General features: G+C 39.3%; 1 protein-coding gene across 2 annotated transcripts in view; it reads left to right on the top strand.

The window, feature by feature from the left end:
• Myo3a (myosin IIIA) overlaps positions 1-24,952 on the top strand; it is a 189,231-nt gene that overhangs the window by 29,410 nt on the left and 134,869 nt on the right. For both annotated transcript variants that reach the window (XM_041641611.1, XM_041641610.1), the window contains exons 5-8: positions 9,565-9,641; positions 15,370-15,515; positions 17,752-17,817; positions 21,516-21,671. In XM_041641611.1, coding sequence (XP_041497545.1) covers positions 9,565-9,641; positions 15,370-15,515; positions 17,752-17,817; positions 21,516-21,671 — 445 coding nt within the window. The remainder of the gene's footprint in view (positions 1-9,564; positions 9,642-15,369; positions 15,516-17,751; positions 17,818-21,515; positions 21,672-24,952) is intronic.

Consider the following 24,952-nt stretch of genomic DNA (forward strand, 5'->3'; position numbering starts at 1 on the left):
ACTTTCATTCTTTTACATGTGGCAAAGCTAAATAAATTCTATAGGTTATGTATTCAGGTGTACATATTGCATTCCAGGCACTAAGGAAGGTTTGGTCATTAAGAGACATAACGACAACAACAAAATTACAAGTGTATTAGACACTTGTCTTGGGCTGACTTCTTTACAACTATGAAACCTGGACAATGAAATGCTCCTCAGAGCAGCGGCTGAATGTGTTTGAGATGGCATGTCTCAGGAGGATTCTAGGCATCACACGAAGAAATAGACTGCACAATGATGACGTTGAGAAATATCTCCATCTATAAAAAAAACAAGATATGGCAAAGGCACCTTCTGCCATGTTATGAGAATGAATGATGACAGGTACCAGAAGATAGCACTGCTTGGAGGACTGCATGGGATAAGATGAAGAGGAAGACCCCAAAAATGCTGGATAGGCAGTATGAAGGAAGACTGGGGAACCTTGTTATGACAATAACACAAGCATTTAAGACTGCCCGGGATAGGAACAACTGGAAAACTGGCATAAATGGGCTGTCCATGCATGCTTAAGCATTGCCAGTACATAAAATGGCAATGATGATGATGATGGATAATGATGACATGTATATCTGCATACATATACATGTAACAATAATAATGAAAGGAACTGTGAATCTGGAAGGGGGGAGAAGTTAAAACTAGGAGAGTGACGGACAATAGTGATGATGTAAATGCAGTGGTCATATATGAATTGCTCAAAAATATAAGCCTATTTAAAAATAAGGATATTTACATTTCATCTCCTGTACATTGCTATAGGCACAGTAACTATCTGACACATGATTGTTCCATTATGAAATAAGAATTTCCAGGTGTCCTTTTATGTTTCTAATAAGTAGCTTTTACTACAGCAAAGTCGGTATTATTTTAAATATTAAGAAATATAATTATACAAAAGTAGGACTTAGCTTGTTAGCACTGACCATAAGCATAGTCTGTCTGAGAACAGTTTTAGCGGTTAAGGGAGACATACAATTGTGGAAAGCCACCAGACCCCTTAGAGAGCTAGGAGACTAGTGAGCTGGTTAAAACTTTTAATGAGGTGCATCAGTGGTCATGGGTGCATGATCAGTCAATAAACAAAATGAGCTCCCAGGAGGTAACTTCTTTAGGCAGGTCAGCTAATGTTGAAAAAGCTGTCCTTATCTAGAATATAAACTGAAAATGAGACTCGGCTTAAAGACAGCCCGCAGCCTTCCTCTTTGTGGAATTTTCCCTGGGGAATGTCCTTTCTAATAGGACACTTAGCATTTTGGCACAGGAGCATGAGGTGACATCTCGTGATTTACTTAGACATTGTTCTTATGACAGAGTAGTTTATGCCTTTAAATCTCTCATTATCCACATGCCCCATTTTATATTAAATCCCTAGTGTGTAATGTAGGTCAAAGCGAAGTTGTTAATAAGCCACTTGTTAGGATCAAATGAGGAAGGCACACTTGACTTTGGAGACTTCTTTCTTCCTAAGCATTCAGAAAAAAAACGTTAGTAGGTGGGACAGGCAAGCACTGAAAAGTTGTTACTTTTCACCCAATTTAGGTCCCAACAGAGGTCAGGAAGGTGTCCACACTGGGAGGGGGTTAGTTATGGTACCATAGGATGTGGTCTTGGGTTCCCAAGTGGAAGAAGAAGGGCATCTAAGAGGGGTGGCCATGATGATGTCAAGTGGATTCTCAGGCCTAAAGTGAGATGGATGCAGCATCTGCATAGGGGTGGGGGTGGGGGCTAGAGACTGCAGCCTCGATAGCCTCAGGAAATTAACCAGGACTTCTGCCTGATTTAGAAAGGAATTACAAATGTGGAGAAAGATAAATATATGTGTAGGTGTCAAATATAATAATACAAGCTTCATGCTCAGGAGAGGTCAACCAATACAGATTAGATAACTTTCGTGTATTTTTTTTAAGAGAAAGAATATAAAGTTTAGGGAGGTGGGGAAGATCTGAGAGGAGCTGGGGGAAGGGATCAAAACATAGGAAAATTTCAAAGAATAAATAAAACCATTATCTTAAAATAAAGAATGTGTATTGTGAAATGTGTATATGTGTTTATTTCTTTATCATCTCCACTAATGAGAAGCTCAGGTCTCGTCTGGATTTGGTTTAAAAATAACCATTCCCAACTAAGCAAAAGTCAGGTCCTTTAGAGGAAGAATTGTTTTAGGGTTATGTCAGATAGCCGGGACCTACCTTGTCCAAATGTTAAACCTTCTCAATGAGTGTGGACCCATGTCAAAGGAACACAGATATCAACTTGGAGGAAGAGCCACTCATCAAAATTGCCATCATCTGAGCATTAAAATGATAATAATGTTGTAACCATAGAAATCCATTGAACAAAACAGAAGTCCATTAGTCCACACTGGCACACATATGTGCATGAACAGATGAGAGACGCAAAAACCTCCTATCACAGATAAAGACAGAAGGAATGGTGGAGCCCCAAATCATCATTCATCTCTCACCATAGTGATAAATTAATTTATCCAATAGATGTCTATGATAAAGGGTCAAATTTTGAATAAAACTAGGGTAGTCTCAGACATGACATACCTGCCCACAAAGTGTTTATTAGGCAAAAAGGTAAAAGAGAAATTTTTGGGAGGAGAAGTCTACAGACAGGTGTCAATCAAGTCAGAGTGAACATGGCTGATCACAGGAAGAATGAAATCAGTTGACCTAACGGGATGAGCCCTGTGTCACATCCATTGTATTCCTGCCAAAGCTGAAATCATGACATAATTTCCACCAGTTCAAACTGGGGAATAGTCTCTGAACTAACAGGCTTAAAATTTGACAAATGTGCAGGTTTTGGGATTCAAGGAACGATGGAGTAGCTGGCCAGACTGCAAATCACAGAGACGGGGCAACGCGTGAAGAGAAGAACATGATCTTGGGTGCATTTAGGTTTTGCTGCCGTTTTGGTAGCATTGTTGAAACTCGAGGTTTGTAGATTACATGATAGAATTTATGAGTTAAAACCTAACAATTTTGATGATTACAAAGCAGGAATATCTTTGTTTGTAATAATTACAGACTATTTAAGGATGGGAAAGACATTGTTTTGAACCATCTACTACCAAATGAGGCAGGGCATTAAAAAAAAAAAAAAACAAAAAAATGAAATGAAAATCTTGTATCTCTTTTGCCAACTTTTCCCTAACTCTGGGATTAGGTCAAAATAAAAATGGAAGGCCTGGTGAGTTGGCTATCACCTTTCATCCTGGCATTTGGAGGCGGAGGTAGAGGCAGGTAGATCTCTGTGAGTTCTAGGTCAGACTGGTCTACAAAGAAAATTTCAGGCTAACCAGGGTTTAGTAGTGAGACCCTGTCTCTAAGATAGTGACAACAAGCAAAAACAACAAAGCAAACCAAAATTCCTTTCAGACTACATGCCCGCTGAGACCTCTCGGTCACCCTCTAGGGTCTTTACAGGAAGCAGAACTCATGTTGGCTCCGACAAGAAAAGCTCAACTGTATCAAAACCTTCCAACTTTCATTGATCTGGGAATATCTGAAAGTTCTCCCTTGTCAGGGGAGGATAATTTAGAAGATATAGAATTATTAAATAGGACCATTTCAGTTCACTAACTCTGGCTTCACTGTTTCTGCAGAGAGATGAACTCCCAATCTTGTTGTGGGTCAGTTATGTGAAGTTACTTGGCTCATTCTGTTCCAAAATTCTGCCTCAGACAGTCTTTGTGGAGGTGGGAGGCAGGGCAGTGTCCTTTATCTCCCCTTACTTACAGTTTATTGACTTTTATATGTGCTTGTATTTGTCTTCCATAGGATTTGAAAACATTTGGGTCATTATGTTTTGAATAATCTTCCCCTTTCTCTTTTCTCCTTGGATGCAACTGTGCATCTGTGTGTCTCCATGAAGGCATCTCATGAATTCCTGGGCTCTGTTCACCACAATCTTTCATTGTGTTCACATGATTGAAAATTTCAGTTGTCTTCCTTCAAACTCACTGATTCTTATACTTGCTCAAATCTTTAAATCTTGCCACTTAAGAGTGTGTTTAGTTCCTTTTCTTTCATGACTTTGAGGAAATATCGACAGAAACAGGCTTACATTTTAAAAGCACACCCATGGTGGTAAAGGCACAGCAGAGGACATGGTGGCAGGAATATACAGGGAGGAATCCTCACACCCAGGTAGACCAAGAAGCAGAGGGCAAGGAATACTAGCACCCTACTTACTGTCTCCTTTTGACCTTTCTATCCAGCTTGGGACTGTGGCCCATACTACAATGCCACCTACATTTAATCCAGACATCCCTCTCTACTTACACCTCTCTGGAAACACTCATACAGACAACCCAAGGAGAGACCTCATAAATCCTTTAGGGCAGTGGTTTTCACCCTTCCTAATGCTGTGACCCTTTAATATAATCCCTCATGTGGTGGTGACCACCAACCATAAAATTATTTTCATTACTGCCTCATAGATGTTATTTTGGTACTGTTATGGATGGCAATTTAAATATCTGTGTTTTCCAATGGTCTTAGGCCCCCAAAGAAGTCTCAATCCATATGTTGGGAACCACCACTCTAGGAATTTCTCAATTCAACCAATTTGACACTCAAAATTAACTATCACAATGAATTTCTTCTTAGACTTTTTTTTTTAAAAATTGGTCTGCAATTTCACTGAGACCCAAGTGTTTCTGTCTTTGTTTAGTTCTCTGAGCATATTTGGATAGTCCTGTTTGAAGCCTTTGTTTAGCAAGCCCATCGTCATTCTGTACTTTCTCAGGCATGCTTTTTGTGAGCTTTTTTTTTTCTTTGCCATTATTCCCTGTGTCCTTTGTATGCCTTTAGATTTGTTTCTGCCACTGAAGCTGGTTCTTTATGTCTGGTGATATAGAAGTTCTGAAAAGCAGACTCTTCCTTTCCCAGGGTTTGCTGAGGTGAGCGTGCACACACACACTTTGCATGCGTCTCTCTGCCAAGGGTCACCCTGAAATATAAACATAAAATCTTCTTAGGCTTGTTTCAAGTCTGTTGTCTGTTTCCTCATCTAAGTCCCCACCTTTGTCTTCAGTTGGGTTTTCTTTGCCTCAGCTAGGGATCAGATTGCAGGCCCAGTGTAAGACAGAGGAGCACTCTACCCCTGAACTATACTCCCAGCCCCTGGGTACTTCTGAAAGTTCTAGGCTTTCATTTTTTCCATTTCAAAAAGGAAGAAGTTCAAGAGGGAAACACTAGGTGAAAGTTGCCTTTAGTTTTAGGCTTCAATAGAGTTGACCTTGTAGCTATAGCGGAGAGGGAAGGACTCCAAAGCCACAGCAGAGGTTCTTCCTAACCCTCCAGAAAGAGATGCATGGGGTGTGGTCTGATTTCCCCAAGACACTACATCTGGTTCTCTTAAAGCTGTGGCTAGAATGTCTATAACCTAACAGAACTCATTTCACAGATTTACTTACAAGGCTGGGGACTCTTGGTCAGCCCTAAATTTGCAGCGTAAGCTATGGCAGCAGTAGGGATTTGGAGAGTTGGGGGAGTCCCGTAGTCTGATTGAGTAAGGCCCACCTACATTGCAGAAGCTTGATCTGATTGTAGTCCATAAGGGTAAATGCTGATTTACCCAAAAATCACCTCCACATAAATATCCACAATATTGTTTGACCAAGTATCTTTGCACCATAATCCCATCAATTAGACAGTAACCACCGCACTGCCTTAACCTCAACTGCAGAATGATACTCTTAGATGGTGTAAAGTATTTTATGGCCTCTTACAGTGAAAATTATATATATTATAAAATTATATATTATATAATATATTTTATAAAATTATATATGCACATACATATATATTTTAATTCAACTCTCATTCATTCAGTTTCATCATTGTTGTTTAGAGTTTTGCTTTAACGATGTCTGTTTAAAATTGTCTAGAAATAACAAATTAGATATTTCTGCCATCTCTCTGAAACCCTGAAGAAATTCCTGAACACCGGCATAAATCCTATGCATTTCTCTTCCTGGACGTGAGACTTGTATAATCGGAACAGCCAGCAAGGCTTTTTCGCTGGGCCTAGAATAGCCTGAAAATTCCCCAGCAAAGCAAAAGGCTGGAGATCATTAGCATAAACCTGTGTCTCATCCCTGTGGCTGTGATTCTGAGAGGATTTCTACTGCCTGTTCAGCGTGATCTCTGTTTGGCCTCCTGCTCCTTTCCATAATGTCTCCCTATCCTAAGTTTTCTGCCTGGAATTTTCCACCCTTCAGCGTCTTCTCTCTTGAGATGATTATGTAACTATTCACTTTGGTGACTAATTCCTTTTGTTACTCTCTGGACAAACTGTCTTTCCTAATCCTTTTACTTCCTGGGGCTACTGTTTAGTTCTTTGTGGCTTTTTAAAGTAATTTACGCCAATTATTTAGAGTTCTGTGCTTTTAATCTTCTTAGCTGTTTTTCTTGCAGGAATTTATGGTGAGTAAAAATGCAGCTCACTCTAAAAAAAAACCTGCTTCTGCTCAGCTTTATTTCATTCACCGGAAGTAAGACTTTGACAAGCTGTCTGTGGGGTTGAATCTTGGTGAGTGAAATGATCTTGAGGCATAATGGGAACTGGAGAAGCATCTCGAATGTGGGCTCTAACAAATGCCATCTTGGGTCCTGCTGTATCAGAATGGGATGTGCTCCTGTTTTTAATGTTACAATCACCTCATATTCTCAAGAACACCTTTCTGACATAGTTGTATTGTTCACTTATTTGTGTGTTTGTGTTTTCTTTGTTTACCACAGTTTGCCCCTGAAGGAGTGATACGTAATTTGTTTTTCTTAAAGATCTTTGATGACACCAAATGATGCAAGAGTCTCCAAGGGTGTTGTAGTCTGTCAGCTGAGCCCTGCCAGTGGTCTTTGTAGGGGATAGCAACACCGGTGTGTGTGCAAACTACTGTTCACATTCAAGAATAGTTATTCCTCTGTTCAGTTATTATTGTAATGCATCCTTTAAAATAGCTGTCAGCAGAGAGAACTACCTCTGTTTCTATGGGCAGTGTCCCTATTTAGATTTGCTTTTTAATCATTCAGGCTATCTGATCAGAACCCTTGGAGGCCAACTGTTTGCCTCAGAAAATCCTTAATGCCATATGAATATAAACTAGAAATGTAGTACAGTTTCCTATAAGCACAGAGCCTCTCGGCCTTAAAAATTCAAAATTGCCTATTGTCCTTGTCAATTTGCTGTTTAAGATCTAAAGTCCCTGGGACTTTGGATTTAGAGTTCCTTTGTTCTAAGCAATATAAACTAACTCTGACCAGTGTTAAACCAGGATGCTGTAGACAGTACTGGCTGCTCAGGGAACTGAGGGAGAATTTGGGGGTGTGGCTACTTTGGACCTCTGGAGGGAATGAACCTTCTTGCTGCCGGCTAAACTCTAATACTTTGCCCTCTTAAGTGTCTGTATTCATAATTCACTTTTTAAGAAACATAATGGAATGCCAGGATCATATGCCATGCCTCTGTATTCTGTCCTTAGCGTTCTGCCCATTTACATTTCTGTGTTGTGTAGAAGGATGTTCCTTGAAAGCCAGCTTTGTGTATGAATTCCAACTTTAGCTCAGATGTGACCACTTACCAAAAAATGTCACTTCTTCTGGCATAATCTTTATGCCTAGAAAAAAATGTTAATTAGCTTAAAAAGTCACTTTCCTACTAGGAACAAACCTTGATTTTTATTTTGTTATGTGTGGCCTTTTGGTTTTTTTATTCTCTTTCTCTTTATATATCACTTAAATGACATTTGAACTGCTAAGCTACATTTATCAAATAGAGGCAAAGATAATAACCAAGGGTTAACTATAACTTAGCTTTTCTTAAGTGATCAAATACCTTTAGAGTAAGTTTTAGAAAATTTATGTTCATTTTAAATTAAAACTTCTTTTAAAATTCCATCTATATAAATTGCTATACTATCATGCAATCCAATCTAATTACACAGACTTTAGTTCATAGATGATATGAAACAAAATAGAATGCTTAGAGCTATGTTTAATTTTTCTCATTTATAAAATGTATGGAACAGAGGTAGAGGCTGAAGTTTGGAAAGGATGTATTATGGGTTAATGTCCTTTTCACATGGGAAATATTGATGATGAACTTTAAGAATTCTTTAGATAATTGCCCTGGAATTTGAAAAAAAATAATATATAGTAAAGATGATATTCTCTAATAGTTAATATTTTGCAGGCAAGCTTTAAAGAAACTAAATTAGGACCATATTTATATCCAGCTCTACAAGTTCCAAGGGAAGCAACTGACATAGAACCAGAGCCTAGTCCCTCCCAGACTAGTCAAGAATCCTATCACAGAAGTGACCATTTGACCAAATCCGGCCTTTTAATTTCACAGTAAAAAGTAAATGTTATCTTGAGAGAATAAAGTCTCAATTAATACTTTCCTCTGCTGGGCTCCTCAGATAAGCAGCAAGAGAGCAGCCTTCTTGGGACTCACTGAGGAGAGGACTTGACTAAGCAGGGACATCAAAGAGTGAAAACTTACGGCCTAGATGGAGTCCCTCAGAGGCCAGGAGCAGCACATCCTAGGAGGCATCTGCATGAGGAGTATTTATGAACGCCAATGGAGAGATCGTCATCCACATTTGGTTTTGAAGTTTAGGGGAGTTATTTCTTACTGAGCGGAAATAGTAGAATGATGATCAGAGCGTTCGGCTAAACATGTTTATTATAGTTTGTAAGCTCTCTAAAGAAAAAAAAAGATTCTAACTGAATGGTAATGAGGAGTGTACGATGATATGTGTGTCGCAGAAAACAAGAGGAAGTAGCTGTCGATGCTTTAATCAACATAAAGAAACATTAGCCGTCAGAGGAGATAGATACGTTTAAGTTTATTTAAACATTGCAGTGTGTGTGTGTGTACATTGAAACATCATGAGATTTCTCATAAATGTGCATAATTTTGTGGGGTTTTATTCAGTTAAAAATAAATTTAAATTTTAAAAAGGAGCAGGTGTTGGTTTAGGTAGAGGAAGGTAGATTGAAACGTTCAGTCAGATGATTTATTTAACTAGAACAAGGTTAGCAAAGTAATTGTATATGTATTTTCAGTTCAACTTCTATGGACATATAACCTTATAGAAACATTCTTTGGTTCACTAGAATTTGTTCAGGGGAAGGAAGATGATAACAAACACCATTCAAATAATAAATACAAATCAAACTATGTGATACAAATAGTTTACCATGTAGACTATCAGAAAAGGTAGAGAGCACTGTAATTGGGCAGAAAAGAAGCCACCATGAAAAAAGTTAAGCCTTCAGGCAGGGCTAGCAGTTGGATAGAATTTGGATATGGAAGATAAAAACAGGAGGGCCAATCTGTATTTTGGATAGAGATCCTGATTGGGCTCCTTAAAGGTAAGGTTCAAGTACAGCGGCAGCTCTGAGGGAACAGACTTCTGATGTGAATTTGTAAGAACATAGCAGCTAGAATCTCTTACATGAATGGTTAATGCAGGAAACCATCTCCTCTCTCCTCTCCTAGGTGTGTCTGCACAGCTCAGCAGCACCCGGCACCGCCTCAACACCTCCGTAGGAACGCCATTTTGGATGGCTCCTGAGGTCAGAGAGTTTTGAAGGAGACAAGTTCTCCTTTTCACGCGTGCTTTTTCTCCCTAAATGTGCTGGAACAAACCACAAGAAAAGGTTTTCTCTGTTGTTTTAATGTGGGGTTTGTATGTGAGCAAGAAGGAACAAGGGGAATTCTGGGTAAACTTGCTGTGAAGGAATGCGTGAATAAATTGAAAGTTGAGCAAGCAAATCGGGTGAGGTAAAGAGATTGCTTGAAGGCTTAATTTTTCTTGACATTTACTTTTAGTTGTCAAGCATATATCTGTAGTCTGGATATTTGCATGCTGTTTTATTTTTACTCTTTATTGCTATTACTGCGTGTCCTTTATTATTCTTTGGTGTTTTGATATCGGGTCTCTGTATCCTCTTCCTTCATTCTTCTGAAGGCTAGCAGTTGTCACTGTTGGTCTGAACCTCTAAAAGTGGCGGCAGTCTGAGCTCACCTCAGACAGGACTCTGACCTGGTAAACACTTAGCATCTTCAGAAACAGTGTGAAATGGGTTTCTGTTTGCCGGGGAAAGCCATTACTTTCCTGTTGGATCCTACAACGCCCAAATCTGGATAAGGCATCTGGTTCTCTATTAACTCAAACAAGTCTCCAACAGATCAAAACCCTATGCTAGTTCCCAGGTTGTTTCAGCTAAGCTGCCCTCCTCCCACAACATAACCCCTTTAATTAGCAAGACCCCCCTCCCCATACACACACCATTTTTGCTATCTTCTCTGCTCCATGCCAGTCTTCAGTCTGCTGCTCTCCGTCTGTCCTTTCCCTCTGCTCTTATCTCTGCCCCACCCCATCACACACACATACACACACACACACACACACACACACACACACACACACGCAAGCACACACACACACGCACCAAAAGATAATCTTGGCAGATTGATCCCCATTAACCTTTCTACCCATGGAGCAGTCTAGCTCTGTGGTTCACTATGCCCTCACTTACATCCCACTATTTGGCTACATTTTGTTTTTAAATAATAATCAACATTTTAAGAAAACCCTTGACCTTGTTAGATTAGATTCAGGTCCGTCAACCTATGTGATGAGTTCTTATGTTAAATCACCAGCCTGGGGACTAAGTGCAACTTTAGTAGACTTTTTTCACTATTACCTTAGGGGACTGGTAGATAAACTCCTAAAGCATCTGAAAGTTCATGAATTAAACCTTCTCCCAACAGCCCTTATTTAATGTTTTTAATCTTTTTAATTATATTGATCAATAAAGAGCACTTAGTTTTGAAAACACTCTTTGTATCTATTGGGAACGCTTTGCTATTTATATATGATGTTCAGGCAGCAAAGGGAGAAGTTGTTCAAATGCTACAATAATACTGCAAATTCTTCCAATTAAATTTGTTTGGAAATGAAATCCTGGTATGCTATTTCTGTTTAACTATTAATTCAGTTATTACTTATTTTTGAAAAGTTAAAAAATAACATATAGGAAAAGGATACAATTTTAATAAGTGTTTTTGAAGCTCCAATGGATTAAAATCCTTTTAACAGGGACCACATCTATGAAGAAATGAAGTCATAGTCATGCAAAAACCAGCACAAAAGTCAATGAAAAAATCTGAAATAAGAGCCTCTTCAGAATTTGTTCTGATAAAACATCAGTATTTTTAAATTTTACAAAAGTGAGAAGTCAATAAAAATGTAATTCTGTGCCAAATATTGTACTTTATTTACATATATTCATACTTGAAGCATAAGATGATTGTAGAAGCAAAAGATGTATGAGAAACATTTAGGCTTTATATTTTATGTTAGTTTGTAGTTACAAAATCACAATTATATATTGCTTGCCTGTAGTAGAAGCAGTCCTTTACATGTGACTGCTAGTCACCGTTTTGTTGTCATTACTTTGTGCCTGTTCTCTTCTCTCTGTTATATGTGCTCTCTGATCCTGAAGAGCATGCTCTGAATAACCAGCTTTCTACCTGCAGGTTATCCCACATGCCCCATGTTGTTAGTAATAGCGTTTCTGCTGATCTGGAGATGCTGCTCTGTGCAGAACACTTACCTGGCATGCATGAGGCCCTGTGTCCAGGGAACCGGGGTAATCAAAGCATTTAATGACACATTTATAAGAATTAGAAGGAAACAGGTAAACACATACAATATGCTCATCATTAAAAAACGTCATGGTGTTTTCAAAATTAACCACATGGAAAGTGAAATTCTTGGTTAACATTTCAAATTTTAATTCTATTTTAAAGACAGCACGCTTTGCCATTTTCTCATCTTCCTATCATCTATCCTCCATCAAATATTCATCTTTCTATCATCTGTCACTTACCCGCATATCACCTATCAATATTTACCTTTTTTTATTTAAATTTATTTATTTATTAAGGATTTCTGCCTCGTCCCCACAACCGCTTCCCATTTCCCTCCCCCTCCCCCGATCAAGTCCCCCTCCCTCATCTGCTCGAAGAGCAATCAGGGTTCCCTGACCTGTGGGAAGCCCAAGGACTGCCCACCTCTATCCAGGTCTCGTAAGGTGAGCATCCAAACTGCCTAGGCTCCCACAAAGCCAGTACGTGCAGTAGGATCAAAAACCCACTGCAATTGTTCTTGAATTCTCAGTATTCCTCATTGTCCACTATGTTCAGCTAGTCCGGATTTATCCCATGCTTTTTCAGACCTAGGCCAGCTGGCCTTGGTGAGATCCCAATAGAACATCCCCATTGTCTTAGTGTGTGGGTGCACCCCTCGTGGTCCTGAGTTCCTTGCTCGTGCTGGCACTGATATGTTTATATTCAGATATTCACTGTTATGGCTTTCAGTGCCAGCTCTAAGGGGACTCATTTGTCATGAAGAAGTAGTCTTTCCTGAACAGTGTATATGAAAGATGCCAACTCAACTCTTGAAGCCCACACAGGGATTTTTTTATATTTTTTTCACAGGGATTTTTTTGATGTTTGCTGGATTCACCAATGAGAAATGTCCCACAGAGATATCCATACTGTAGTCAAGTGGTGAGGCTTTAAGCTGCCATCACCCTCAAAATTAATTTCTGTCTTGTGAGATGACATTCACAAAATTTGAGACTTTTTAAAAATAATGGTTTCCAACAGTCAGTAAGATGGCTCAGCAAGTAAAAGAGCTTGTCGTGAAGCATGATGACCTGAGTTTAAACTGTGGAACCCACGTGGCAAAAGGAGAAAAGTTCTGCAAGTTGTCTTCTGAACTTCACACATGCATGGTCTCTCTCTCTCTCTCTCTCTCTCTCTCTCTCTCTCTCTCTCTCTCTCTCTCACACACACACACACACACTAAATAATGCTTAAAAATAGTGGTTATTTTAAGTATTTGTCCTCATTCCCATAGATAACTGTAGTTCTTAGTCCTTATCAAGGAACTTTCTCTTGCAACAGATAGGGAGACCATTACAGAAAACCATACCAATCAAAATGCAGTTACGGAGTCCAGACCCTTTGGATACATCTACTAAAACACTCCTGCACCTGAGGCTCAGAGATTATTGCAGATGACTGGGTGGAAAGACTGTAAGAGCCAGAGGTGTAGTCGGAGACTACTTATTTGTTCCTAGCTTCCCAGACTCAAAATAATCACGCAAAAACTGTTTTAATTAAATCACTCTTGGCTTATTAGCTTTAGCTTCTCATTGGATAGCTCTTACCTCTTAAATTTATATAAATCTGTGGCTTTCTGGCAAGGTTCTGGCACATCTGTATCCTGTGGGCGGCTACATGACTTATTTACTCTGCCTTCTTTCTCCAAGCACTCAGTTTAGTTTCACAGCCTAGCTCTATTCTGCTAAGCCACTGGCTGAAACAGCTTTATTCATCAATCAATAAAAGCAACACATAGACAGAAGGATTTCCCACACCACAGAGGAACAGGGATTTTGCTGTGAGATTGTGCCTCTAGTAATTTCAGAGCCTCCACCCAATGTCTCACCAGCATGACTGCCTAACATGAGCTGAACAAGGATAACAATAGACATGCAAAAGTGGATGGCAGGGCCTCCACAAGTGCTCAAACCCACACAAAGAACTGCAGGCAACTAAGGAATGCTGGGAGCAAGAAAAATAGTCTTACCCAGAAAGAGCACAGCAATTGGTTATCTAAAACCCTAAACACATTCATACAAGTAACATTTTGCAGACTGAGAAGGTTGTATTTATATATTTAGGAATATATGTTTATATTCATATACATATGTGCATGTAAGAATAGTTAACAGAAAAATAGGGCCATGAATCTAAAAGAGAACAAAGAAAGTTATATGGGACTGTTTGGAGGTGGGGAGGGAAGGGGAAAATGATGTAATTATACTTAATCTCAAAAATAAAAGAAATAATAATAATGAATGTTTTTCACCATGTGAAGCCGAATTTCCCTTCTGTAATCATTAATGCTAACAATGAGCATTTGTATCAGTGTTTTCAGTCTGTGGGTTGTGACCCCTTTCGGGACTGTAAACAGACTGCATGTTCATTTCTCAGCTATCCAGATGTGAATAATCATGCAAAAACTGTGTTAATTACAACACTGTTTGGCTGATGGCTCAGGCGTACTTCTAGCTAGTTCTTACACCTTAAATTAACCAATTTCTATAAATCTATGTATCACCATGAGGTTGTGGCATACTGGTAAGGTTCCAGTGCCTTTCTCCTTCGGCAGCTACATGGGGTCTCCTTGACTCTGCCTGCTCTTTCTACATCACTGTTCAGATTTCTCACCTGACTTTATTCTGCCTGCCATAGGCCAAAGCATCTTCTTTATTAACCAATGGTAATAAAACACATTCACAAGATACAGAGGGAAGCGCCACATCAGGGAATGACAGATCAGATATTCTGCATACCAGATATTTGCATTACAATCCATAACAGTAACAAAATTACAATTATGAAGTAGCAATGAAATGATTTTATGATTGAAGGTCAGCACAACATGAGAAAATGTATTAAAGGATCACAGAATTAGCAAGGTTGAGAGCTACTGATTTATAGGCTTCTTACACATTTAGAAGTGTTATGAAGGAAATTTTATTACAATATTGCAAAACCATTCTCCTCCACTTATTCTTTTGACTGTCACATTTGGTTAGTGGCAGTTGACTGCAATTTGAAAATCTAGTATGATTCCATAAGCCATTGTACCTTTCCATTGGTGTTTATTTTTATTGAGTTGACTTTTTTCTTATTAATGGTTTAAGCCATTTGCGTTCTTCCAAATTTTTCTCATTCATCCCAGGGTGCTTTTGCTTTCTAATTGCCCGTAAGGTTAAAGGCTATTTAATTAAACTGCCCTCAAGTTGATTTCCCTTGATTCCTTCACTTTCAGTTCTCTGGGATCTATTTTTCTTTGCTGCTGGGTGGCTGCTGCCTACCCTCTTCAGCTGTTTATTAAACAAATATCTGACAGTCAATAGCTTTGTGTTTGATTCCATTCCACACAGGACACCATTCCTTTCTTCTTTCTGATATAGTTTCTAAACTATTTCTTCTCATAGGCCCTTTCTTCATACATTTGCAAACCTGCTATTTTATTATCTATGCTCAGAATAAAAATATTATTATTTATATGATTCCTTTTCCTTCTAAATTATTGCTTTTTATCTTTAACTGTCTTTCAACTTAACCAGTTTAATCACTTCGACTTTTCTCTGAACATTTTGCTGCTCGCTTGTTGAAACCTTGACACTTTCCTTTTCTGCTTTTGTCTTCTAGGTGATTGCATGTGAACAGCAATTAGATACCACTTATGATGCTAGATGTGACACATGGTCCCTGGGTATCACAGCTATTGAACTTGGTGATGGAGACCCTCCACTGGCTGAGCTGCATCCCATGAGAGCACTCTTCAAAATACCAAGGTCAGGTAACCAGCAGGTTCAAGATTTGTGACCTATTTTCTTTCTTTTTCTTGTGACTGACTTCTCATCATGGAAATACTCAGAAGTGTTCTGGAAAATTTAAAGACAAAGCTCCATGTAACCTAAGCTGTCTTTGAATTCACTATATAGTTAAAGCTGACCTTAAATTTCAGATCTTCTTGCTTCATCTCCATTGGTGGGCTTACAGACATACACTACGATGACCACCTTAAAGGTATAGCCTTAGCTACCCTTGAACTAACCATCTGGTCTTTTTATCTTCAATATATTCCCACCAGCTTGTACCACTACAGTTGGCTAATTTCTCTATTATTTTAAGTATATGCTGATAAGTTCTATATGTCTCAGAAAACCAATATGAAAAAACTGTCCATCTTAAATATAGGTGAGCTATTCTTAAAGATCGTAAAGATTTTTTATGATTCCTTAATTCTAAGGAAAACACACACACAGAGCTTGTATTGTCAGGGGTACAGAGAGAGTAGTACATGATAGTCGATAATTATGCACTCTATTAATCAAAGGTTGTGATTTCAACACGTGAAGCCATACCAGGAGTAGGAGGTGGGGCACTGAATGCTGTAGTCCTAAGGAAATAATGCCGCCATGCTTGTTCATTCTCAAGGGGATCCCTTTGGAATTGTTTATGTATAATTAAGTGTTTCTAGCAACACACATTACAAGTTGTTTATTACTTTGGAATTTCCTGTGTAGTAACTCTGAATTATGATATTTACATCATTCTGTTTTTTCAATATCCAGTATCTCAAGTTTTATAAAACGTGCTGCTTTTTTGGCATGGGGTAGAAACAAATTAGAAGAACGAGAAAATCCTCTGTATACAGCTTAAAACATTTCATTAAAATTTCAAATATAGCAGAAATAAGTTTTTTCTAACTTCTGTAGTCATTCAGCATATAAGGTGAAACTATATATGCCCAAGGCCACTTTAATTTTGTTATAAACCACCATGTTTAACTCCATATTGTCATCTTGATAATAAGAATACAAACAGGAAGAATGGCAACCACTGATCTGTCGTGCCAGGGTGACACTTAAGTCTACCGAGTGTTCTGCAAAGTGCTTCGTGCTAATTGTTTCCTATTATTTCTACTGCTAGTGTGGCTTTAAAATGGAACCCTGAGAACACTGGTTGAAGAAATATATTGAAAGGGGGAAATCTGAAAGCCTACAGTTTTGGGTATTGTGAAATTATCAAACCTCGCTATACACAAAGCAATTCAGTATAGCTCACCACAAAAATTATCAGTGGACAAGAAACAAAATAAAATTATTGACTGAAGAAAAGCAACCTTTTAAAAGTGCAGTTCAGCAATCTTGGTCCTTGGGACTGAAAGGCGCGTTGATGTGATCCCGTTACGTGCATAGCTACGGTTGGCGTTAATGAGCCTGTACCGACTGTACATTAATTTCATTACAAGCTGTTTAAGGAGCAATGCAGGACTGAAGACAAAGTGTTTTCATCCCCTGATGGAAACAAAGAGCTGTTAGAATTAACATAAAGCGGCACTTCAGTAAATTTAGCCATCATGGTTGATCAATGTTGCTTGATTACGGAGTCACGGCAGCTTCACTGTCAAGTGCTGCTCCTTTGTGTGCACAGATGCACCAAAAAGGAAAGATTTGTTCAGCTTAAAAGACAAAAGGAGTTAATAGCAAAATCTTTTAAGTGGCATTCAGAGCTCTATCGCTAATGGTATTTTCCAGTTCTTTGCTTTTGTCACATCCAAACTCGTGCTTTCTGCCGTGTTTCTAGAAACAAAGGAACAGCTCCAAGAGGTATTCTTCCCTTCTTGCTGCAGGTTGCTACCTGTCCCAGTCCTCTGTGCACCATGGTTGTTCCTCGGGGATTTCTGTAGAACTCAGAGAGAAAACTCTTTCCCCTAGTGTTTGATAAACGTTGGCATTTTCTTCTAGGGATTTCAGGTAAAAGCCAGATGAGTCTTTAGGAGAAAATAATAAGCATAGCAGGAAAATGGGTTATACATTAAATGCTTTCAGAGAAACTAGGAAGCTGTCATTTTATATAAAGAATGATTAATAGCTAATTATCTTTCTTGGAAATGGAAAAGGGGGCAATCTTTGATGGTACAGGCAGAACCTGGGACCACAGTAATTCCTTGATCTCAGGCTGCTTTTCATATTTCATCACCTGATCAATGTCCAACTTCCAACCTTGATTCTTATTTTCCAGGAATCCTCCCCCTAAACTAAGGCAGCCGGAGCTATGGTCAGCAGAGTTCAATGACTTCATTAGCAAGTGAGTAGCAATAGAGTCTGAAATAAAACTGAAGCAATACCAGCTTCTGTGGCTTTGAATGCTGTGAATGGAGGCCATTGGCATCTGAATCCTCCTCTTATTTCTTAACTGTTAAGCAGCTCCAAGGGTCTCCAGAAGTCTCTACCATTTCCTTAGAAAGAGAGAGAGAAGAGAGAGGGGGGGGGGAGAGAAGAGAGGGAAAGAGAGTTGAAAACAGAAAGAAAGAGAGAGAGAAAGAAAGGGAGAGAGAGAAAGAGACAGAGACAGAGAAAGGAGAGAGGGAGGGAGGGGAAACAGAAAGAAAAAGAGAGGGAAAGAAAGGAAGAGAGAGGGGGGATCTTTAATATCTGCTAAGGGTTCACGGAATTTCCTCCTGCTTAAATAATGATCTCTGGGTCAAGTTCATTCACCTCTCTGTAACCAGGCTTCCAAGGACCCTTTATCATCCAGAAACACGTTCATCTGTCCAGTGTCTTTGTGGCATTGCCCTCTGCTTCTCCCACCTGCTCATGTCTACTACCTATGCAGTCAGTTATTTAACCCTTCATTTGTCTGCATCACTAACTCTTACTGTACAGCCAGGGATATTTCATTGTAATCAGTGCATCTGAAGATCCTGTTTATCAAAATCTTATGCATTTGAAATTTAGAGGACAATGTCATTTGATAGCTATTTAAAAGAAGTGAGTTGTCTCTACATAATTAGAAGTGGATCAGCCATTTAGAAAAATCACACCCACTGACGTTTTCCATGATTTTTAGGGTTCTTACCTTAAAGAAAGAAGGTAAGCAATGACTCCTTGTTGTGAATGGGAGGAAGGATGATGATCTGATGTGCTAATCCACTCTGCAAATGCAGCCAGGGCACATGGCTATTGCTGGAGTTCCTGCCAATAAATCCATGTATTCTTCTAAAGATGAGAGACTTCAACTGCAAGCTTGTACAATCACTCTGGAAATCACTATGGCAGTTTCTCAGAAAATTGGGAATCAACCTACCTCAAGACCCAGCAATACCACTCTTGGGCATATTCCCAAAGGATGTTCAATCATACCACAAGGACCTCTGTTCAATTATGTTCATAGCAGTATTTTTTGTAAAAAACAGAACCTGGAAACAGCTTAGATACCCCTCAACCGAAAAATGAATAAAGGGACCCTAAGAAAAACATATATAGATTCACCTAGAAAGGAGAATAGATAAGATCGCCTGACAAAATTAGGAGCATGGGGGGAAGCGAGGGCAGAAGGGGAAGAGGAAGGGAGAATAGGATTGGGGAGGAGAACTTGAGGGAATGGAATAGTTGAGATGGAGGAAGGACAGAGATGAGAGCAAAGAAAGAGATACTTTAATTGAGGGAGTTCTTATAGGGTTAGCAAGAAACCTGGCACTAGAGAAATTCCCAGGAATACACAAAGATGACTCCAGCTAAGACCCTAAGCAATAGAGGAGAGAGTGCCCAAACTGACCTTGCCCTATAGTCAGACTGATAAATATCTTAAGTATCACCATAGAACCTTCATCCAGCAACTGATGGAAACAGAGGCAGAGACACACATCAGAGAACTTGACTGAGCTCCCAAAGTTCAGTTTAAGAGTGGAGGAGTGAGAATATGAGCAAAGAAGTCAAGACCATGAGGGGGTCACCCACTGAAACAGTCTACCTGAGCTAATGGGAGCTCACCAACTCTGGCTGGACAAGAAAAGAACCAGCAAAAGATCAAACTAGACCCTCTGAATGTGGGTGACAGTTGTATGGTTGATAATTTTTAAAAGTTTCCATGCCCAAGGTACCATAAGCATTTGCTCTGCATGCCATCCTATCATTCCTCACGTCTCTGGGGAAGCCACTGATATGACTGATATGTCCCACAGTGATCATCCTGTCTTCAAGTGTCTTTGATTCAGATGTTCGGTGGATCTCGGTTTGACTGACTCATTTCTCAGTTTCCGCCTGAGACTCACTTCCCATCTTTCCCGGGTGATTAGTGTTCCATCCTGTGTGCTGTTCTGTGCCTCTCCCAGTGATGACACTTCCAGTTTTATTGGGCTTACCGTTTCTGATGTCCTTCTGTCTAGCTGGACAATAAGCAGCCTAGAACACGGTCGCCTTCCCTGTCACTGCTACTTTTGAGTCTAGCAGAGCCAGATAGGCATCGGGTATTTGGCAAAGCCAAGCTTGAATAAAATAATCTGTCACTATTCTTAGTACATACGCAAAAGTGCTATAGATGTAAAAACTGCTTCTCTCTGTTAAATCAAATGAAGCCGAAGAGCACCTGTGACAGTTTCTAGACAGCACCAACCTCATTCCATAGCATATTTTAGCATCCCTAGGGAAGGCTTTTGGTTAGCCCAATGAAATAAGTTGTCAGATTATCAATTTGGGAGAGAATCAATGACGCTGATTACTGATGGCACTGACTGAGACAAGGACTGGGTGGCAGCTGCTGCTCCTCCTCCCCTTTGCTGTCATCCCCCTCCTTCTCCTCTTCAAACTCTTGCTCCCCCTTTCTCTTCCTCCTCCTGTTCCTCCCCCTTCCCTCCTCCTCTTCCTTTCCTTCAAGTTTTGAGGCACTGCAGTTGAATTTAGGGCCTCATGTGTCCTAAAAAAATGCTCCTCCACTGAACTACATTCCCCAGTCCTTTTTGTACTGTATTTTTTGTTTGTATGTTTTAATTTGAGATAGTGTTTGAGTTACCCAGTATGGTCTTCAACTCTGTAGCCTGACTGAAGTCCTATGATTTTGATCCTATACTATCAGACCCAGCTTCTGTTTGCTCGTTTTTTCTTATTGATTTATTTTGAAATCCACAAATAATGGTCGAATTTTTCACCATGGAGATACTATATGTCAGGGTCAAGAGATTTTAGAGCACATTGAGCCATTCATGTGGTGCTTGTATCCTTCATGAACAGTATGCTTTCAGTACAATGCATCCTACCTTGACAAGCACCAGAGTGTCACACTGACCTGGAATCTTCTCTACCAAATAATCAAGGGATTTTAGCCCTCAGTGACCACTAAAAACTGGTCAAATCCTTCTTACAAATATTTGAAGACAGCTGCCAAGGCTGAATAAACATTCCATGTTTATTTAAATGCTTTTGTGTGTGTGTGATACCATCGCAGGCAAGAACATTTAACTAGCCTTGTCCTTCCTCATGAATATTCCATGGTTGATCCTGTCCACAGGTGTATTATTTACTCATTGAAATATCTACCACATGACCTCCTGAAATACCTACTGGCATGAAATCTAAGAAAATTTAATTTTCTTAGCAGCTTAACTTTCTATTGAGTTACCAGAAATCTATTGATTAAAAAGTCTTAAATCCATGGGGAAATGAAACTTAAGAGTTTATGTTAATTTTATATAAACATTAAGACTTCCAATCTTGAATGACGTGGAAAGGAGACTTTGAAATGGAGACAGAGTTTGATTATCACTATGCGTTGCTGGGAAATGAACGAAAGTGGTATTGGGTAACCTGTGGCATCACTACAGTATGATCCCTTACAGACATGGGCATTGTTGTAAACATGTATCACATTGCCATCTCATGTTTTTGAGATGTGTTTTGAATTGACATTTGTGAGAGCATCAAGTCTGAATAGAAGTTTTTAAAAATCTGAATGATAATTTCAAAACTCTAACTTCTTTAATAGTAATATATTCCTTTTTGCCAATACAGATGCCTGACCAAAGATTATGAAAAGCGTCCGACAGTGTCGGACCTTCTGAAGCATCAATTCATTACCCAGATCGAGGGCAAAGATGCGATGCTGCAGAGACAACTAATGGAATTCATTGACGGTCATCAGTCCCTGGGGAGCACAGAGAAGGCCAGGTAACTAAGCCGTATCTCAGGTTTCAAAAGCAAAGTGTCTTAAGATTCCATAAAGGTTTGCTATGCAATAATTGCTACAATAAAAGAACTCATACGTTCTCAGCATGACTTGAATTTAATGGGATATTTGCATGGAAAGCAAATGTCACTTGTGGAGTCCAGGTCCCATCCCCCTTACTGTTGAAAATTCTGGCAGCCAAGGGGCTGGCTTAGACATAGAGTAAATATTATTTAAAGTATGATTTACATTCTTTAGGAGATATAACTCAGCATTTAGTTAAATGACAACAGCTTTAAAATTAGATGTACTTTTGTGGTATTAATCGCTAGCATATTATTTTTAATTTTCCATATTTATATAATAATCAAAATTGCTTCAGTATTTTGTTTGGTGACCTCTGTATGCTCATGTTGATTAACAATGATGTGTATAAATCATTATTCTGCACATTTCGTGGAAGCAAAGGGGACTACGTATGAGGTTTTGTTTATTCATACATAGTTGTTGCTAGCCCCCGAATGCTACCTGTCTTTGTGGCACTGTGTTAATTGTCCTCTTGACCCTTAGATGCAGTTGAAGGTAGCAAATCAGACAACTTTGAGGCAAATGTCAAAGGATCAACAAATGAAAGATAAATTTGGTCAGCCATTTGGTGCTACAGTGCCTGGTCTAGGCTTTCAACTATTTATCAGGTGTGGGACTTTATGCTATATAAAGTGACACCGATAGGATTTTAATTTTACAAAACAGAACAATGAGCTAAGAAAGCGGGAAAATCAATAGGAAGTAATAAAAGCCTCCTTCAATGAGACGTAACTGATGACTCCATTTTACTTTCCATTTCTTAGGCAAGCTAATTCTTCTCTAGAGGCTTTGACAGTCATAGTGGGGCTCAGTCACCTTGTGGAACACTTGCTGTCCTCGTTAGCTGATGGAACTTTAAAATGTTATTCTAGTAGTTCTTACAACTACTGTTTGGTTCTGTTTGGTCCCCTTCTCCATGTGAATGTCTTAGGAAACTTCAAACTCAACATCTCAAAACTTGAACTTTTGAAACGCCATCCCACATTACTTCCTTGTCCCCATAGTGACACTGCTTTCATCTATGATGACAACCCAGGGTGATCTCAATAGACCCCTGTACTCTCCTTCCACTTTCCGTTTTCAGTCAAAAGCATGGTGCAGTTCTGGCAACAGATTTTACCAGGAAGATCTGACGGACTCTCCAGTAGACAGATAGGACATGTACATAAATAGCCATTATGCAAAGTAGCAAGTTACAGCTCCATAAAAGAGATCTAAATTAGGTGTTTGATAAGTCCAAAAGATGCAGGCAGGTTTTTTTTTTCCTGGCAGAGACAGGAGAGCTTAGAGTAGGTACTACAAGGGATAAACTGGCTTGGTCTTGTAAAAATGAACTTCATAAGAAGTGCCCACAAGAAACCATATACTTATGCTCTGGTGTTCTGAGATAGGATTCGAGAGCTGCAGAGACCAGACAACACTGAGATTTGGAGAGGATGGACCTGCATCTTTCACAGCAGAAGGCAGTGGCCTATCCCAGCGCACAAATCTTGTGTGCGTGTCCTGCTAGGCAGCAGTCTTTCCTTGGTTCCAAAAGTGAATATCGCCTACCCCAAGACAGATTTTGCTGTGATTTCACAGGCATCTTTCTTGTTAACTGTAAGGGTGTTTTTTTTTTTCTTCTTGTGTTTCTTCCTGACCTTAAGTTATTGAGGTTTCTGGAGGCAGGGGAACTCAGTCCCCGCTATGTCTATCTAACATCTGTATTTAAGTATCTTTGGCTGGGACTTGACCTCTTACCTACCATCTCTGTAAAATGTGGTGGCTGCAACCTTTGTAGATGTCCAATTCTCATTACAGACACTTGTGTCCCAGCCCCTGGCTTCGGCCATGGTGGCATCCCCATCCTCTATTAAGACTCATAGCAGTCAAACTAGGCACCCAGAGAGTCATGTTTATCTTCACCCAGCCACAGTGTGTATTAATTCTATGACTTTGAAAATGAGTTAAGAACTATGGGTATCTCAAATTAGCAAAGATTTAAGAAAATACAAGCTTGAGATCAAGATAGCCCAGAGCAAGCTTTTATTCAGCTAGGAATCTGTCAACTTTATTGCTATGACTAGATCTAGTACCTAGTCTAGAACAATAAAAGACAAGATAAACCAGTTCACAGAAAGGCAATTCTGGTATTAACAAAGGCTGGTGTTAAATACTAAGTGTTAAGAGGATAATAAATTACCGTTGGGCCTCATGTAGTTAGCAAACTGTGAAGAGAAGTTAGCAACTAGTGTATGCATATTGTGGGACTAGAAAACTCTCAATTTATATATACATATATGGTATAGGTGTGGGTTCTCTTAAATTGTTTGGAGTTAAGCAGCTGCGTAAAGTTCTCTTGGAGAGATCCTATGAGTTTCTCTACTCCTAAGCAACACTAGATAAAGGAATTGGAACAGGCAGGGAGAGGAGACATCTGACATGAACCTGAAAAGCTGTGAGCACTGTAATTTCACGATTCCTCAACTGACTGGCGAGCATTCCCACCATCTGCATCTACGTAGATCACTACTAGAGGAAACTGAGCGCAGGGGACGTAAGCTCACGCAACAGATGCCACAGTGCGGAGGCATTGGATGCAGATGGCCAGTGCCTTCAGATCTCTGTCTGAGTCCACAACACCGTTTCAATTTCCAAACAATCATCATATAAGCTTAGGTTTTTTTTTCTGGAAAGTGGGTTTTCATGTGGTTCCCTCTTTTGAGATCTAGATAAAGTGCATCCTGCTCAAGTCACACTTCAGCATGACCTCATAGTCTGGTGTTTTTTATGAGCGTCTGCATTCTTTACCAGGACATTCACAGGGAATCAGTTATGGGGGTCTTCACAGGCAACAAAATCCTTGGACACGCAACTCACTTATGTAATAAAAAATCTATGTACCACCTCCTATATATTTAAATGAACTCTATGTTCTAATACAAATAAATACTAACTAGTGGTTGTTATAATATATCCATTAAGAAATGATTACATGGAAAACAAGTTCTGTGCAAATGCCATTTTTCAAAATATTTTCAATCTGGATTGATTGAATCTATGAATTCAAAACCTGTGTCTATAAAAAGCCATATATATGTGGGGGTTACATATACATGGTACACATGATGCATTATATATAAAACAAGCTATATATGTAATGTATCACCTAGGCTGTCCAACTGTAATGTTGGTGGTATTCCCAAACCATGGATGG

This window comes from Microtus oregoni, unplaced genomic scaffold (genome assembly GCF_018167655.1).
Source record: "Microtus oregoni isolate MIOR12 unplaced genomic scaffold, Mior012 000070F_ref0000104, whole genome shotgun sequence".
Taxonomy (NCBI): Eukaryota; Metazoa; Chordata; class Mammalia; order Rodentia; family Cricetidae; genus Microtus; species Microtus oregoni.